This window comes from Cetorhinus maximus, chromosome 2 (assembly GCF_964194155.1).
Source record: "Cetorhinus maximus chromosome 2, sCetMax3.hap1.1, whole genome shotgun sequence".
NCBI lineage: Eukaryota > Metazoa > Chordata > Chondrichthyes > Lamniformes > Cetorhinidae > Cetorhinus > Cetorhinus maximus.
In genome coordinates, this window is record NC_135880.1 from 182,305,068 (window position 1) to 182,321,482 (window position 16,415).

A 16,415-nucleotide genomic window follows, 5' to 3' on the forward strand; every position below is an offset into this window, starting at 1 on the left:
TTTGAAAGTACTGAAACTAGAAACATTGAGCAATGTATTTTACAGAATAAATTAATTGCTACAAAATATATCTCTACCTGTATTTTTCTAGACAATTCTTGGATTAGTGCAAATTGATGCAACTCATTTAATGAGCAGCATGTTTCCCGTGAAGGACTATGAATCTGCAAACTTCTGCCCATTGCCCATCTCTTGTTCCTCCTTCCAGTGTGACTGACTGACAAGAGCTGGTAGCGATATGTTAGCACACATAAAAACAAAACAAGCATTCCTCTCCCCTGGTTGTCAGCGTTATATGTAACCATCAGTGGCTGCAGTCGTGTGCATATGTTTTATGTTTTACAGTGCAACATTTTTATAAAGTAAGTAAACTGGCTTGAGTTATTGTTTTGTTTTGTATTTGTTTATAAAGTGTCAACCCTTGACTCTCACTACACATGTGCGCAAAGATGAACTTTCTAATGATGTCTTCCCCATTCTTTTGAAAAGTTGACATTTCTTTAAAAGGATGAAGCTTCCCATGGGAGTTGTAATTGGATAACTGCCATGTGAAAAGGTGAATGATACACCCTCTGCCTATGCCAACAATGACTTGGAAACTTGGATACGATAAATCCTGAATTTTTTTTTCCCATGGTGATCTTTGGGATTCCCTGAGAATCACTTCATGAAACTCTTAGAGAATATCACATCTCTGTCTCTGATCAGAATCACTTGAAGCCTCATGAAAAAGAATCCACTTTCTGCAATGAAGGATATCTTGTAGAATGGGTTTTTCTGTGGTCTGAAGACCTAACAACTTGAGCCACTCTTTCAGTGCTGGAGGTCTGGAAATTACCTCAATAGACTTTAAGCTGCTGGATGACATCATGATATCACTATCCATGCCTACAGGTCCAAGGAGAACTAATGCCAACAGCCCGCTTAAGGCCTTTGAGTTACACGACACTACGTGTGAGTTGTAGATGGCCCATCTTTCAACTACTGATGGTGGGTTATGCCAAACAAAGCTCTACCAGTTTTGTCCTAGCTCCCATCAACATTATGGACAAGATTTTAACTCTCTCAACCCATTTGATTAGATTTAAAATTGGGCCCTATCTATTACTAGGGAAGCATGTGGCATCAGCCTTTTGTACCTTATAGCGCAATGGTTGTCCATCACTTCTGATGGTTGGGTTAAACAGGCGATAGAAGGAGTTTGCTATTTACATTGCAATGACGTACATAAACTGTTTAGATTATTTCAGGAACCATGTATTTAGAGCCATTCCGGAGTCTGAAGTAAGCTATCAGCTTCATTCAGGCATCATATTCTCCACTAGGATACCTTTAGCTTTTAGGAACCTCAAAAATAAAATATAATGCTAAATGGAAAAAATATGAACTCTGCTGTTCTCCTAGAAAGTTCAGTAGATTATGACCAAAATCATAGAGCACAGAAGAAGGCCATTCAGCCCATCTTAATTTCCCCATTACCTTACATATGTTTCCTTTTCAAATATTTATCCAAATTACTTTTGAAAGTTGCTACTGAATCTGCTTCCACCACCCTTTCAGCAGGGCATTTAATTATGAGGAGATACTAAATTGGGTGCAGAAAGAGAGTGATCTGGGGTTCACATAAATCTTTGAAGGTAGCAGGACAAGATGAGAAAACTGTAATAGAAGTATTGTTTGAAAAAGAGACATGCTGTCAAAGCTTTTCATCTTGTACTCATCAGGACAGATTCACAAGAAAACCAAATCTCAAAGGAAACAGCAATTTATACTGCATGAGGAGGATGGTAATTGGTTGGCAAGTGGACTCTGGTGGAGATGTTGCCATGGAGAATGCACCAAGGAACAGTTAACTGCCAAGCTTTTGTTTAAATTCAAACCAGGCAGGTCAGCTCTGGTCAAGGCATTGCCATGAACCGAGGAATGGCTGTCCCCCAAGCTGCTTGTTCCCTTTGAGATTTGGTATTCTTGTGAATATGTCTTAATGAATGCAAGATGAAAAGCTTCAGTAGCATGTCTGTCTTTTTTTTTCAGCAATACTCAAGTTCTGTACTACCAAGAGTTATAAAAGTATATGGTTGCTTAGCTTTATTTATGGAGGTATGAAACACAAAGAAGAAAGAAGAAATACTAAACCTTTATAAATCATTGGTTAGACCCAGACATGGAGTATTGTGTCTAATTCAGATCACCACACTTTAGCAAGAATGTCGAGACATTGGAGAGGATGCTTACTAGAATGATGCCAGGGATGAGGGGCTTCAGATATGTGGTGAGATTGAAGAAGCTGCAGTTGTTCTCCCTAGAACAGAGAACGTTCAGGGTCGATTTGATGGAAGTATCTGTATTTGTTAAAGGTATTTATTAAAAATATGGAGAAACTGCTTTTACTGACAGGACAGCAAGTAATCAGACGGCACAAATATTAGGCAATTGGCAACAGATCAGAGTGGAGACGAGGGAAAAAAAAGTGAGTTTTTGTGACCTGGAATGCATTGCCTGAAAGGATGCTGAGTGAAGAGTTGTTAGGAACTTTCAAAATGGAATTGGATTGGAACTTGAAGGGAGAAAAATTGCAGGGCTATGGGGAAAGAGCAGGGGAGTAAAACTCCCTTAACAGCACTGTGAGTGTACCTACACCACATGGACTGCAGTGGTTCAAGAAGGCAGCTCACCACCACCTTCTCATGGGCAATAAATGCTGGCCTAGCCAACGACGCCCACATCCCGTAAAATGAATTTTTAAAAAAATCAGGTAGTGTTTTCAAAGAGCTGACATGATGGACTAAATGGACAACTTCTATCATTTCTAGCATTTACTGAAATGATCTCTGTATTCCTGTAGAATGTGGGTGATAAGTCAATGAGAAGATCCAAAAAGCATTCTTAAGATTGATGGTTTCGAAAGTATTGTTTCTTGGATTTGTGCTTTACTGTTCATTGGCCTGTAAAGAAACTTTTCTTTAAGGAAAATCTAAGATGGTGTTTCCACCCTTTGCGAAAAGAACTAAAGTATTTGTAACTGATGCCCTGGGATCCCAATGTAGACCAGCCATTGAATATCAATTGCCAAGTGGCAGGAGTCTTGATAATGTTAGCCACACAAGGAAATGAGTTGTTTGTGACAGGGAGTTGAGCTTGACTAAACATTTTATTAATCCACGTAACTTCTTTAGAATGATCTTGATTCCTTGAATGGGGTATTGTTTAATCTTAGTTTGGATTGTGCCCATGGCATACATTCTTTTCCTACAGTTGTTTCTTGTTCTTGGGAAAAGTGACACACTCTCCCAGGATAGGTGATTTCCCACACATACCTATAAATTTATCACTGCATGCCCATTTTTCAATCTTAACACAGGTGTCTAAGCATCCAGCATGGCAAGTGGGGTGGGTCTTTCATCACATACTCAAATTGCTGCTTCACAGCTTCCGGAGTGCACACCAGAACTGGTTAAATCACTGACTGAAGGATTAAAATTTGGGTCTGCTTGTTGTAGGACCATCTTGTGATATTGGGCTGCCCCAGTGCCTGACTTGTGATCAACTTGCCCAGTAACCCATGGCACTAACAGATAGGAAGGACTCTTCATCTCCAAGGACTTACCCATTACATACAGGCTAGCTGATGGTTTGTCATTTGAGGTTGCTGGTCAACTCCTGGGCATTTTCTGATCTTTTTTTTCCTGACCTGGTGAACAGGTTTATACCTGCTGAGAAACTCATTCTGAGCTGAACTGATCTTGGCTGCCTTCTAAACAGTTTACTGCAGTTTTGGGTGATTTGCTTGGCTGCTTTTGTGGCTGGAGGAGGAGGGAGCAGCAAGAAACATATGAAAGAACAGGACTAGGTTGAAGAGGGAGGAGGAGAGCACTGCATTGGAGGCTTTCCCCAAAGTGGGTTTACAGGGAACAGTTCTCCGACATGAACTTCTTGGAGGAGCAATGTCGCAGGTGTCCCATTTCACCAAGGATGCTGGCACTATTTCGCCTGCTACAGTCACAACCTGGGCCTTGGAGAAGAGCATGGGCAGCATAGCTAGTAGCTGTCGAGGTTGCTGTGGCCTTAACTTTAATGTTAAAGACTCCTTCCTGGCTGAGGCAGATGACATCTTCCAGTTCATAGTTCACTGTATCAGAGAGGTAGATGTAATGTTCAATGGTTCAATTGTCCTGATTATGTAAGTCTGGTAACTGATCTATGTTCACTGCTTGATTAGCTAATTCTGTGTGCAGACTCAGAGAAAAGTAAACTGACACAGAAGCTCCTAGAATCTGAGCTGAAACATGGAGTAGGCATTGTGTAACATTCTGTAAAGCTCCTGCACACTTTGAAACTAGTGTCATCCCTATATTGGTCTGGGGAAAATCAAATATATAAAATGTACAACAGTAGGTATGGCTCCCTTTACCAAAAGTAACATCCACATATATTTTCCCACAGACAAAGCAAAGCAGGATGAGAGAATACTAGACTTTGCATGCACAGTGGTCTTTTCCCGGATCCATGGTGCTCTCGACTTCACTCCAGTTTCTCAAGCCTGGCATCTCTTGAGAGACAAAGTGATTCCATTCCCTCAAAGTCTAGATGGTTTGTGGTCACAGGCTGCACGTTATGCAGATCTGTGCCAGTCATAATTCATTCATCCCTTTGCTTATATGCTTATTTAATTTGATATTGAACTGTATGGGCACAGTGAGATGCTCAGACCACAAGTGGGAGTAACCACAACTTCTGTATCCAAGTGGATAACTAATAGAAACCCAAAACAACAACAAACCATAATTCCAATCTCTCAAAATCAACGTGACAGATTCATTGTCTTCAAGCTGTCCTGTTGTTTCAATTTAGTTCCACAAAATAGATCATTTTGTACCGCAAATTAACTCTATTTTATAAGCACCAGAAAGCGGAAGTTTCAATCTTCATCTAGATTGGATTTGCTAAATCATCTTATTTATTTTTCAAAATCTGTTCTAGTGAAATTGAGCTTTTGATTCAGAAAATTATTTTGTTAACAGGTTGCTTGAAAAAGGTAAGATGTCACATGGTGAGGACTGAAGCAAAATTTAACAGCACATCCAAGAAAGCAAATACAATTCCACTTCTACAAAGTGTACAATAAACACTGATGAAATTTTAAGGCAAAGAATGTTCCACATTCAAATTAAACCTTTTCTTCTACTGGAGTTCACACAAATGGTTAACAAAACCTTATACAGTGCTTAGTATAGGTGTTTTATATTTTTCTGTACACACACTGGTCTGTGCCTTTTGCTGTTACTACGTGTACTGTCATGTTGCTTTGTCACATTTTTGCTAGGACAGGAAAGTGAGCAGAGCCGCTTTACCCAGGCTGTTGAATGGTTTTCCAGTTCTGACCTATTGGCTGCAATAGTTGATTCTATGGCTGAGTTACAGGATGTTATCACTAAATCACGTAAGTAGATCATACAGTTCATTCTGTAGGAAAAATTAAGTCTTTTTCCCCTAACCAGTTCATTTAATATTAAAAATGCACATTTATTTTCAACCTAATTGAAAACTCAACCTTTCACAAACTCGCCAAATGCACACAGTATATTTTATGATCATTAAAGAATGATGCGTTGCAAACTTTATAACAACATTGAGAACCTATTGCAATAATGGATTTTTAGACTATGTTTTTAGCTAATATTTTCAGTAAGGTGCACCTAACACTTGCTGCTCTTCAAGGAGCTTTTCATTTATTTTACTGTATAATAAGCTGATTGCAGCATCATAAATGCATTATGTGACTGTTGCGGTTCGTATGCAGACATGCACCAGCTAACTGCTACTCAGTCACAGTACACTGACATGATCTTGTATTCTCTGACATGCAGCAGCTTTGATGGTGTATAAAGTTTAATATCCTTAAATGTATTGTAAAGTGATGCTTTCAAGTTGTCTTGCATGTTCTCGGCAATAAGCTGCTTTTGCATGTTGATTAAACGTGTCTACTTGTCCCCTTAGCATTTAATGCAGCCAAGAGTCATCAACTGCCATCTACATTGCTGATGAATGGAGATTATTACTTAATTTTACTTCAGTACACATTGTCTAATAGTGGATCCACAATTGGCTGATTTCTGCTTTAAATCATTCATGGTAGCAATCTGACGGCATATATTTTTCTGAATTCAGCATAATATGCAAAGTGGAACAATTCTGAACTTTCAGCTTTGAAAATGTCTTTACAAACTCCAAACATAGTGTAAGTCAGTAAACTATGTGTGTCTTGAAGCTTCAGTGGTGTGCAACAATCACAATCCTTTGTGCAGAGAAACTTGAAACCACTTTTATAATGAAGATCAAATTATCTTTTGTACATAATTGTCAATGGCCTCTGATCTGGGTGTCCTAGTGCATGAATCACAAAAGGCTAGTAACCAGGTACGGCAGGTAATTAGGAAAGCTAATAGAATGTTATCGTTTATTGTAGGGGGGAATTGATTTCAAAAGTAAGGTGGTTATGCTTCAGTTGTATGGGCACTGGCGAGACCACATCTGGAGTACGGTGTACGATATTGGTCTCCTTATTTAAGGAAAGATGCAAATGCGTTAGAAGCAGTTCAGAGAAGATTTACGAGACTAATACCAAGAATGGGTGGGTTGTCTTGTGAGGAGAGGTTGGACAGATTAGGCTTGTATTCACTGGAGTTTAGAAGAGTGAGAGGTGGCTTGATTGAAACCTTGAAGATCCTGAGGGCTCTTGACAGGATGGATGTGGAGAGGATGTTTTCTCTTGTGGGAGAATCTAGAACTAGGGGTCACGGTTTAAAAATAAGGGGTCACCCATTTAAGACAGATATGAGATTTTTTCTGAGGGTCGTGAGTCTTTGGAACTCTCTTCCCCAAAAGGCAGTGGAAGCAGGGTATTTGAATATTCTTAAGGCAGAGTTAGATAGATTCTTGATTTACGAGGGGGTGAAAGGTTATCTAAGGTAGATGGGAGATTACAATCATCAGCCATGATCTTATTGAATGACGGAGTAGGCTTGAAGGGCAGTGGCCTACTCCTGCTCCTAGTTCGTATGTTCATATGTTTCTTCACCCTAGTTCCTGCCAACTGGTGAACTTGCAGCTAAATAGAATGTGGCTTGGATGGGGACTGGTGGTGGTGCAGATACAATAAATTGAACATAGTGGATGTTAGTGCTATTTGGAAATTCATTATGTGAATTGGGGAGATGGTAGCATCATGGTAATGTCTCTGGTAGTAATTCAGAGTTCCAGGCTAATGCTTTGGGGACATGGGTTCAAATCCCACCACGGCAGCTGGTGGAATTTAAATTCAACTAATAAGTGTGGAATATAAAGCTGACCTCAGTAATGGCGACCATGATATATCATTGATTGTTGTAAAAACCCATCTGGTTTACTAATCTCCTTTAGAGAAGGAAATCTGCCATTCTTCCCCTGCCTGGCCTATGGGTAACTCCAGACCCACAGCAACGTGATTGACTCTTAACTGCCTTCTGAAATGGCCTCAGTTCAAGGCCACTTAGGCATGGACAACAAATACTGGCCCTGCAGGCGACACCCACATCCCGTGGAAGAATAATAAAAAAAGGTTACAGTGGCATTTTGTGCAGAATTCACACAAAATGAGTTGTCATTCAGCATTCTGCACACATCTGTCCCTTATCTAATTCGTCATAGAGAATCATGTATGTGTCACGAAAGGAGGTCATGTCAAGCTGTGCATGGGAGATGTCCTTGCTTCCCTCTATAAAAAGTGGCCAGAATGCCAAATCATCAGCTAATTTCTCCCAGATGTATTTTGAGTCCTCAGTACCTGATGTAATTACTTGAAATTACCCAGGAGCTTGGGGAGCCTATAGTTCCCTTTTGGCTTCTCTGTGGCAATGCCTCAGCTATTCAGAGTTGATGAGTCAACCAATCGGCACCCTTTTCTCCCGTGGTATAAATTGTTATCATTTGAAATTTGGTATTCTCGTGTTTGTCCTGATGAGTGCAAGATGAAAGGCTTCGGCATCATTTCTTTCTTTTCAGCAATATTCAAATTCTGTGCTACCAAGCGGCTATTAGTTATTTAATGTTTCTGACTAGGCTACAGGTGGGTTTTCTACGAAGCATTATCAGCCAATGGGCTATTTCAAAAAGAGTAAAAACAAAAACAAGAGATACGCTGTCTCACTTTACAACTTACAGAATTGGCTGTGTTTAGTCATGCCGAGGATTTTAGACACTAGACTGTTAAATTCCAATTTCAATGGCTGATGGACATGGTTTCTGCATTGAACTGCTCATTTCTGGATAATAGCAGTAATAGTTTTCAACCCTGTCTTGGGTTTTCGCATTGTACCAGTATAGATCTGGATTTGAGAAGTGATAATAGTAGCCTAATAAACATTAAAAGATCATTTTGCCTGCCAGTCAAGAATACAAAAACTGACTTCGGGCTCTTAGAACTAAATCAATGTCCATTGCTTAAACAAACTCACTTTCCCAGGAAACAAATGCCTTAATTTTCATCCAGAATAAATTCAGCATGGGGATCAACAGGCTATCATTCTTGTGGTTGCAGATGTTTCTGTAATTATTTCCCCAACTCTGCTAATCCCATGTTAAACCCAACAGTACATAGCTAAGTGGATGAATGAATATCATGCTGCATTATTACTTTTCAAACAGGAAATTCATGGGGGCCATTAAAGTTGTCTCAATCAAGTGCCAATTGATGCCATCTGAGAATCCTCAATATGGAATTATCCCATAGATTCTAGCTAGACTCATCAGTTCAACAGGTCTAACCTGATATACCCTCCCTGTTGTGAAGGAACTCCATTGGAGATACTCCCCTGTTATTGGACCAGACTGTAATTTGCTTTTTATTTCAATCACACCATGTAGATATTGTCAGTTTTAGTATTGGAGTTTTGGAGTGACAAAGGTGATGGGAGCAATTCTGAGAGCTCAATGTCATGGAAGCATGATAACTTTCATAATAGTTTTCTGGTTTATTGTAAAGTAGGTTTATGGGGGTAAGTATAGTTGGGTCTGTCTGTGTTGTGATTTAATTACATTTGGAGTCAAGTCGACTACAAGGTTTAACTCATCAAAAGAAGCTAGGTGCTTGATATGCTAATGAGTAAGCATGGATGCTGGCTTACCATGTAAGGTGTGAAGGGAATTTGCATTTTTAGATAAATCAAGGGAGATTTTTTAACAACAAGCCAGAAAAACAAAGCTAAGGAATGTATTTATTTTTACCAAAGGTTACTGACAAATGGTAGGAACATGAAAGTTTTTATATTGTAAGGAACGTACAGTTTCAAAGACCTATGAAATAATAGAATTTACATATTAAAAAGAGAGAAATATATATAAAGGAGAATGAGGCTATGTGTTAGGAGAAGGCCATGTGAAATCTAACATGTGTGTGAAATAGCCTTAATGACGCCTCCAGTATTTGTACATAAGTCTGCTGTCCACTGGAACTGAAGCTGGAGAAAAGCCATTTGGAATTCTACTGTCCAGGGTATTGTGTTAATTTGCCAGATCTGTTTAAATCTAAACTTTATTTTTGGACCATTGCCTTAAAGGGGAGGAATTTTAGGAATCATTGTAGCAGTAATTGTAGTCTTATGTATGTGCTTGAAATCTTTTCTTTTGTTAATAAATATTTTAATTTAGTTTTTTTAAATCTCAAAGTCTTGGTGGACTTATTACTTCTGAATTAAGTGCACACATCTCGAAATAAATACAAATTGCAAAACCATTGTGATAGCGCAATTACGTTCCCCTCGTGGATTTGATCTACCTGGCACACATCATCTGCTACATAAAAAAGTAGAACCAGGATTATTGTGTGAACACAAAAGATTGGGTTGGATTTTGAGTTGGGAAGACTCTGGACATTCAAAAATGATGGGTGGGACCTGGATGTGGAAGTCCCGCCTCCATTTCAAACAGATGCCAATAGGGGAAAGGGGGTGAGGTATGGAGTTTAAACAGATCCCATTTTGGCTGTTGCATAGGCCTTAACATGCACTGTGGGAGTCACGAATTTATGTTAATGCTCTTGAAGGGTGAATAAAGTCTATTTAACTGTCATGATCTGAAGATAATTAAATCCCCAGCTCATTTAAAAATAGAACAAACTATGCTACAGGTGCCAGTGAGAGAATGGATTTTCATGAATGGGAGTTCTTTTAACTATCAAGCCTGTATAGTGAGAGCTGTCTTAGACTCATAGACACCAACAGCACAGAAGGAGGCCATTCGGCCAATCATGTCCACGCCAGTGAACAAAGATCTGACTACACTAATCCCATTTTCCAGCACTTGGCCCATAGCCTTGGAGGCTATGGCAACGCAAATGAATATCTAAATACTACATAAATGTTACGAGAGTTTCTGACTCAACCACCCTTTCAGGCAGTGAGTTCTAAACTCCCACCATCTTCTGGGTGAAAAAGTTTCTCCTCAACTCCCCTCTTAGCCTTCTACCTCTTACCTTAAATCCATGCCCCCTGGTTATTGACCCCTCTACTAATGGAAAAAGTGCCTTCCTATCCACCCAATCTATGCCCCTCATAATCTTACACACCTCTATTAGGTCCCCTCTCAACCTTCGCTGCTCCAAAGAAAATAACCCCAGCCTATCCAATCTTTCCTCATAGCTCAGCCCAGGTAGCATCCTGGTAAACCTCCTCTGCACCTTCTCCAGTGCAATCATACCCTTTCTATAATGTGGTGACTAGAACTGCACACAGTACTCCAGTTGTGGCTTAACCAGCATTTTATACAGTTCCAGCATAACCTCCCTGCTCTTGTATTCTATGTCTTGGCTAATAAAGGCAGGTATCTGGTATCCCTTCTTAACCCCCTTATCTACCTGTCCTTCTACCTTCAGGGATCTGTGGATATGCACACCAAGGTCCCTCTGATCTTCAGTGCTTTCCAGGGTCCTACCATTCATAGTGTAATCCCTTGCCTTGTTGGCCCTCCCCGAGTGCATTACCTCACACTTTTCCGGGTTGAATTCCATTTGCCACTGCTCTGCCCACCTGACCAGTCCATTGATGTCCCCCTGCGGTTTACGGCCACCCTCCTCACTATTTACCGCCCTACCAATTTTCGTGTCATCCGCGGACTTCTTGATCATACCCCCTACATTTAAGTCCAAATCATTTATGTGCACCACAAACAGCCAGGGTCCCAGCACTGAGCCCTGTGGAACCCCACTGGAAACAGACTTCCAGTCACAGAAACATCCCTCTAACACCACCCTCTGCTTCCTGCCTCTCAGCCAATTTTGGATCGAATGTGCCACTTTGCCTTGGATCCTATGGGCTCTTAGTTTCTTGACCAGTCTGCCCTGAGGGACCAAAAGCCTTGCTAAAGTCCATGTAGACCACATCAAATGCATTACCCTCATCAACACTCCTGGTTACCTCCTCAAAAAATTCAATCAAATTTTTCAAACACGACCTTCCCTTAACAAATCCATGCTGACTATCCCCAATTAATCAGTGTCTCTCCAAGTGCAATATATTGTGTCCCTCAGAATTCTTTTGAGTAACCTCTCCACCACCCAGGTTAGACTGACTGGCCTGTAATTCCCTGGTCTACTCCTTCCTCCCTTTTTTAACAACGGGACAACATTAGCAGTCCTCTGACACCTCACCTGTGGCCAGAGAGGATTTGAAAATTACTGCCAGGGCCCCTGAAATCGCTTCCCTTGCCTCCCTCAACAGCCTGGGATTCATCTCATCCGGGCCTGTAGATTTATCCACTTCTAAGGATGCTAAACCCACTAGTACCTCCTCTCTCTCTTATGTTAATTTCCTCTAATATTTCACAGCCCTCCACCCTGATGTCTGTACCTGTGTCGTCCGTTTCCATTGCGAGGACCAATGCAAAGTATTCATTGAGAACTGCACCCACGTCTTCCGGGTCCCCACACAGATGACCTCTATGGTCCCTAACAGGCCCTACACTTTCCCTAATTATTCTCTTGCTCTTTATATATTTAAAGAGAACCCCTTTGGGTTTACCTTTATTCCACCAATGCTTTCTCATGCACACTGTTAGCTTCCCTAATTTCCTTTTTAAGTTCCCCTCTGCACTTTTTATACTCCTCGAAGGACTGTGCCGTATTTAACCCTCAGTATTTATTTCCTATTCATTCCCGGGATGTGAGCTTCGCTGGCTGTGCCAGCATTTATTGCCCATCCCTAGTTGCCCTTGAGAAGGTGTTCGTAAGCTGCCTTCTTGAACCGCTGCAGCCCATGTGGTGTAGGTACACCCACAGTGCTGTTAGGAAGTGAATTCCAGGATTTTGACCCAGCAACAGTGAAGGAACGGTGATATATTTCCAAGTCAGGATGGTGAGTGGCTTGGAGGGGACATGGCAGGTGGCGGTGTTCCCATCTATCTGCTCCCCTTGTCCTTCTAGATGGTAATGGTTGTGGGTTTGGAAGGTGGTGTCGAAGGAGCCTTGATGAATTCCTGCAGTACATCTTGTAGATGGTACACACTGCTGCTACTGTGCTTCAGTGCTGGAGGGAGTGAATGTTTGTGGATGTGGTGCCAATCAAGCGGGCTGCTTTGTCTTAGACAGTGTCAAGCTTCTTGAGTGTTGTGGGAGCTGCACTCATCCAGGCAAGTGGAGAGTATTCCATCACACTCCTGACTTGTGTCTTGCAGATGGTGGATGGGCTTTGGGGAGTCAGGAGGTGAGTTACTTGTCGCAGGATTCCTAGCCTCTGACCTGCTCTTGTAGCCACAGTATTTATATGGCTGGTCTAGTTCAGTTTCTGGTCAGTGGTAATCCCCAGGATGTTGATAGGAGATTCAGTGATAGTAATGCTATTGAACATCACGGGGCACTGGTTGGATTCTCTCGTTGGAGATGGTCATTGCCTGACACTTTTGTGACATGAATGTTACTTGCCACTTGTCAGCCCATGTCTTTCGCCAGTTTAGAACTTTTATTCCCGGCCCCACCATTTCCTTTTCCGTAACTATCTTAAATCTAACTGGGTTATGGTCGCTATCTCTAAAATGCTCTCCTACTGATACGCCTTCTACTTGCCCGGGCTCATTTCCGAATATTAGGTCCAGAACTGCCCCCTCCCTTGTTGGGCTTTCTACGTACTGCTTAAAAAAGTTCTCCTGGATGCAACTTAAGAATTTTGCTCCCTCCCTACCTTGCACACTAACACTATCCCAGTTAATATTTGGGTAGTTAAAATTCCCTATTACTGCCCTATTATTCTTATACTTCTCTGAAATTTGATTACATATTTGATCCTCTATCTCTCCCTGACTGTTTGGGGGCCTATAGTACACACCCAACAGCGTGTTTGCCCCTTTTGTGTTTTTCACTTCTACCCATATGGCTCCATTTGATGATCCTTCCAAGATATCATCCCTCCTCACTGCTATAATTGATTCTTGATCAATATTGCAGCCCCCCTTCCTTTTCTATTCCTCGCTCTATCTCATCTGAATACCCAATACCAGGAATGTTGAGCTACCAATCCCACCCTTTTAGCCAAGTCTCAGTCATAATTATAATATCATACTCCCATGTGCCCTCAGCTCGTCTGTCTTATTCCTCGGGCTCTTTCCATTAAAACATATTCCACTTAGCCTTGCTAAACTCACTTCTTTCTTATCTAGCATATCTTTCCTCTGCCTTCCAGACTCACTTACTAGTGTTTTAACTTCTAATTCCATCTCCGCTTCTCTCCCCTCAACTACTTTTCAGGATCCCATCCCCCTGCCAATTTAGTTTAAATCCGCCTAAACAGCATTAACAAAGCTCCCCGCGAGGATAAAAACAAAAAACTACTGCGGATGCTGGAAATCCAGAACAAAAACAGAATTACCTGGAAAAACTCAGCAGGTCTGGCAGCATCGGCGGAGAAGAAAGGAGTTGACGTTTCGAGTCCTGTTGAAGGGTCATGAGGACTTGAAACGTCAACTCCTTTCTTCTCCGCCGATGCTGCCAGACCTGCTGAGTTTTTCCAGGTAATTCTCCCCGCGAGGATGTTAGTCCCGTTCCTGTTCAGATGTAATCCGTCCAACCTGTACAGGTCCCACCTCCCCCAGAAATGGGCCCAAAACCCCAGGAATCTAAAGCCCTCCCTCCTGCACCATCTGTCCAGCCACGCATTCATGTTCTCTGTCCTTCTGTTCCTATACTCACTACAGAGTGGTGCCAGGAGTATTCCGGCGGTTACTACCTTTGAAGTCCTGCTTTTCAATTTCCTACCTAACTCCCTAAAGTCTTGCTTGCAGGACCTCATTTCTCTTTCTTCCTATGTCATTGGTCCCAACATGGGCCATGACTTCTGACTGCTTACCCTCCCCCTTCAGAATGTCCTGCAGCTGCTCTGTAACATCCTTGACCCTGGCAACCAGGAGGCAACATACCATCCTGGAGTCACATCTACGGTTGCAGAAGCGCCTGCCTACTCTCCTCAGTAATGAATCTCCTACCACTATTGCCCTTCCTCACTTCTTCCTCCCGCCCTGAGCAGCTGGACCACCCACCGTGCCTTGGCCTTGGCTCTGGTTGGTGGTCACCCATCCCCTCTCTGCTTGCACTTCCTTAAGCTGCGGGGTGACCACATCCTGAAATGTGTTATCTACGAACCTCTCAGCCTTGTGAATGCACCGTAGTGCCCCCAGCTGCCACTCGAGCTCCAAAACCCGGAGCTCGAGTTGCTCCAATCGGAGGCAGCTCCTGCACACATGGTCATCCAGACTGCCAGGAGTGTCAAGGATTTCCCACATAGCACAGGATGTGCAAATCACAGGACTGAGCTCCCCAGACATATCTTAACTAAATAGAATATGGACCCTTGCTTTTATTTTATCCTTACTCCTACTTGAATATAGGCTAGATGCTAAATCCTCTAGATAGACTAGATCCTCTAGGTGCTGCTGACTGCCTGTCCCAGGGCCCTCTGCTCGCACTCTCCTCCAGGTGCTGCTGACTGCTTGTCCCAGGGTCCTCCTCTCGTACTGTCTCTCACCTTTTAGTATTTATCTCCACCTTGCTCCTGAGGCCTGCCCATGGTGGATATTGGGTGAGTTGGCATGGGGGGTATAAAGGGCAATGGGGGGTAGGTGTGGGAGCATGAGTTAGCATGGCGTATAAAGGGCCATAGGTGGTGGGTGATGAGGGCTAGAGGGCCTAACCTTATTACACAACTGGGACGAACTTAGAGAACCAACGTGTGCCTTTTAACCAGCCCACCTTGACCGCCCCCATTGACCCCTACGCTCTGCTTCTAGGGTTGGTGATCCTGACTACATCCCGCATCCGACCCCTCCACCAGAGCGCAGATCGTGATATCTGGAGGTCTTTTTCCACCTCAGTAGTGAAAATCCCAGCCAATGTCTCAGGTGGGTAGTGGGATATTAGCCTTGCTGGATTCAACAAGATCAGTTCATTTTACTGATTAGCACATATCCCTGCCTCATTTTTTCATGAACACAGGGAGCATGATAAATAAAAGGAAGACAGGAAATTTGTAGAACAGCAGCTCATAAAGAGAAGTCACTTTTTGAAAACCTTAATGTTTGTTCTTGCTTTGTGGACCAACAGGGAGGCAAGATGCCTGGGAGCAGGGGCTAAACTAACCCCTTCATGAACAAACATTGCTGCTTGAAGAGATTTAACATCGGAGGTTAGCAAACTTTGATGCAGAAAGGAAATCCTCATGTGGAAGTGAACATGAGTAAGCAGGGAGAGATGTAGTGAACAGAGTAAATGCTGCTTCCCATGTCCATAGGTTGTGGGAATGGATTCTCATGCCATCCCTGAATAAGATAGCAGAGGCTATGAGACCAAATGCTGTTCTCCCATGAACCCTGTGACTACAGTTTTTAAAGATTATATAGAACTACATAGAACATATTGCAGAAAAATGGGTTATTCTACCCATCTGGTCTATGCCAGTTTTTATGTTCACACGAGCCTGCTCCAACCCTACTTAATCTACCCTCATCAGCATATCCTTCCTGAATTTGGGGCTTCAATTTACACATGGCTGTCACTCCTTGCTTGGAGAGATTAGGGGATTGGTTAAAGAGAACCTAAATGTTGAGCTTCATCTTCTTTTGTGGAGACAAGAAGTAGTGATTCCAAAGAACATCCTGCAGCAGGGGGAGGAGCATATATCTGCCAGGGCGATGCACAACTGTGTAATGCAGTTGGCTCATGGTAGGCAGGAAAAGCCAGTCAGTGTGAGAGCCAAACTGTAGTAGTTGCAAGGTAACCTTGTGACTCAGCTGAAAAAGACAGACATGTCCTGGCATTGTTGTCCCCATTGTAGAACGCCAAGCTGCCGCCACACTTAATTCTACCACTGAATTTGTGCTTAAGAATCCAAGAATAGGTAGAA

General features: G+C 42.3%; 1 protein-coding gene across 5 annotated transcripts in view; it reads left to right on the forward strand.

Annotated features, from left to right (window-relative positions):
* Nucleotides 1-16,415, forward strand: part of ccdc171 (coiled-coil domain containing 171) — a 226,036-nt gene that overhangs the window by 97,638 nt on the left and 111,983 nt on the right. For all 5 annotated transcript variants that reach the window (XR_013573484.1, XM_078530317.1, XM_078530309.1 and 2 more), the window contains one exon: nucleotides 5,324-5,440. Coding sequence is in view for 4 of the 5 variants with exons in the window: in XM_078530317.1 (XP_078386443.1) it covers nucleotides 5,324-5,440 (117 nt within the window). In the remaining variant the exon portion in view is untranslated. The remainder of the gene's footprint in view (nucleotides 1-5,323; nucleotides 5,441-16,415) is intronic.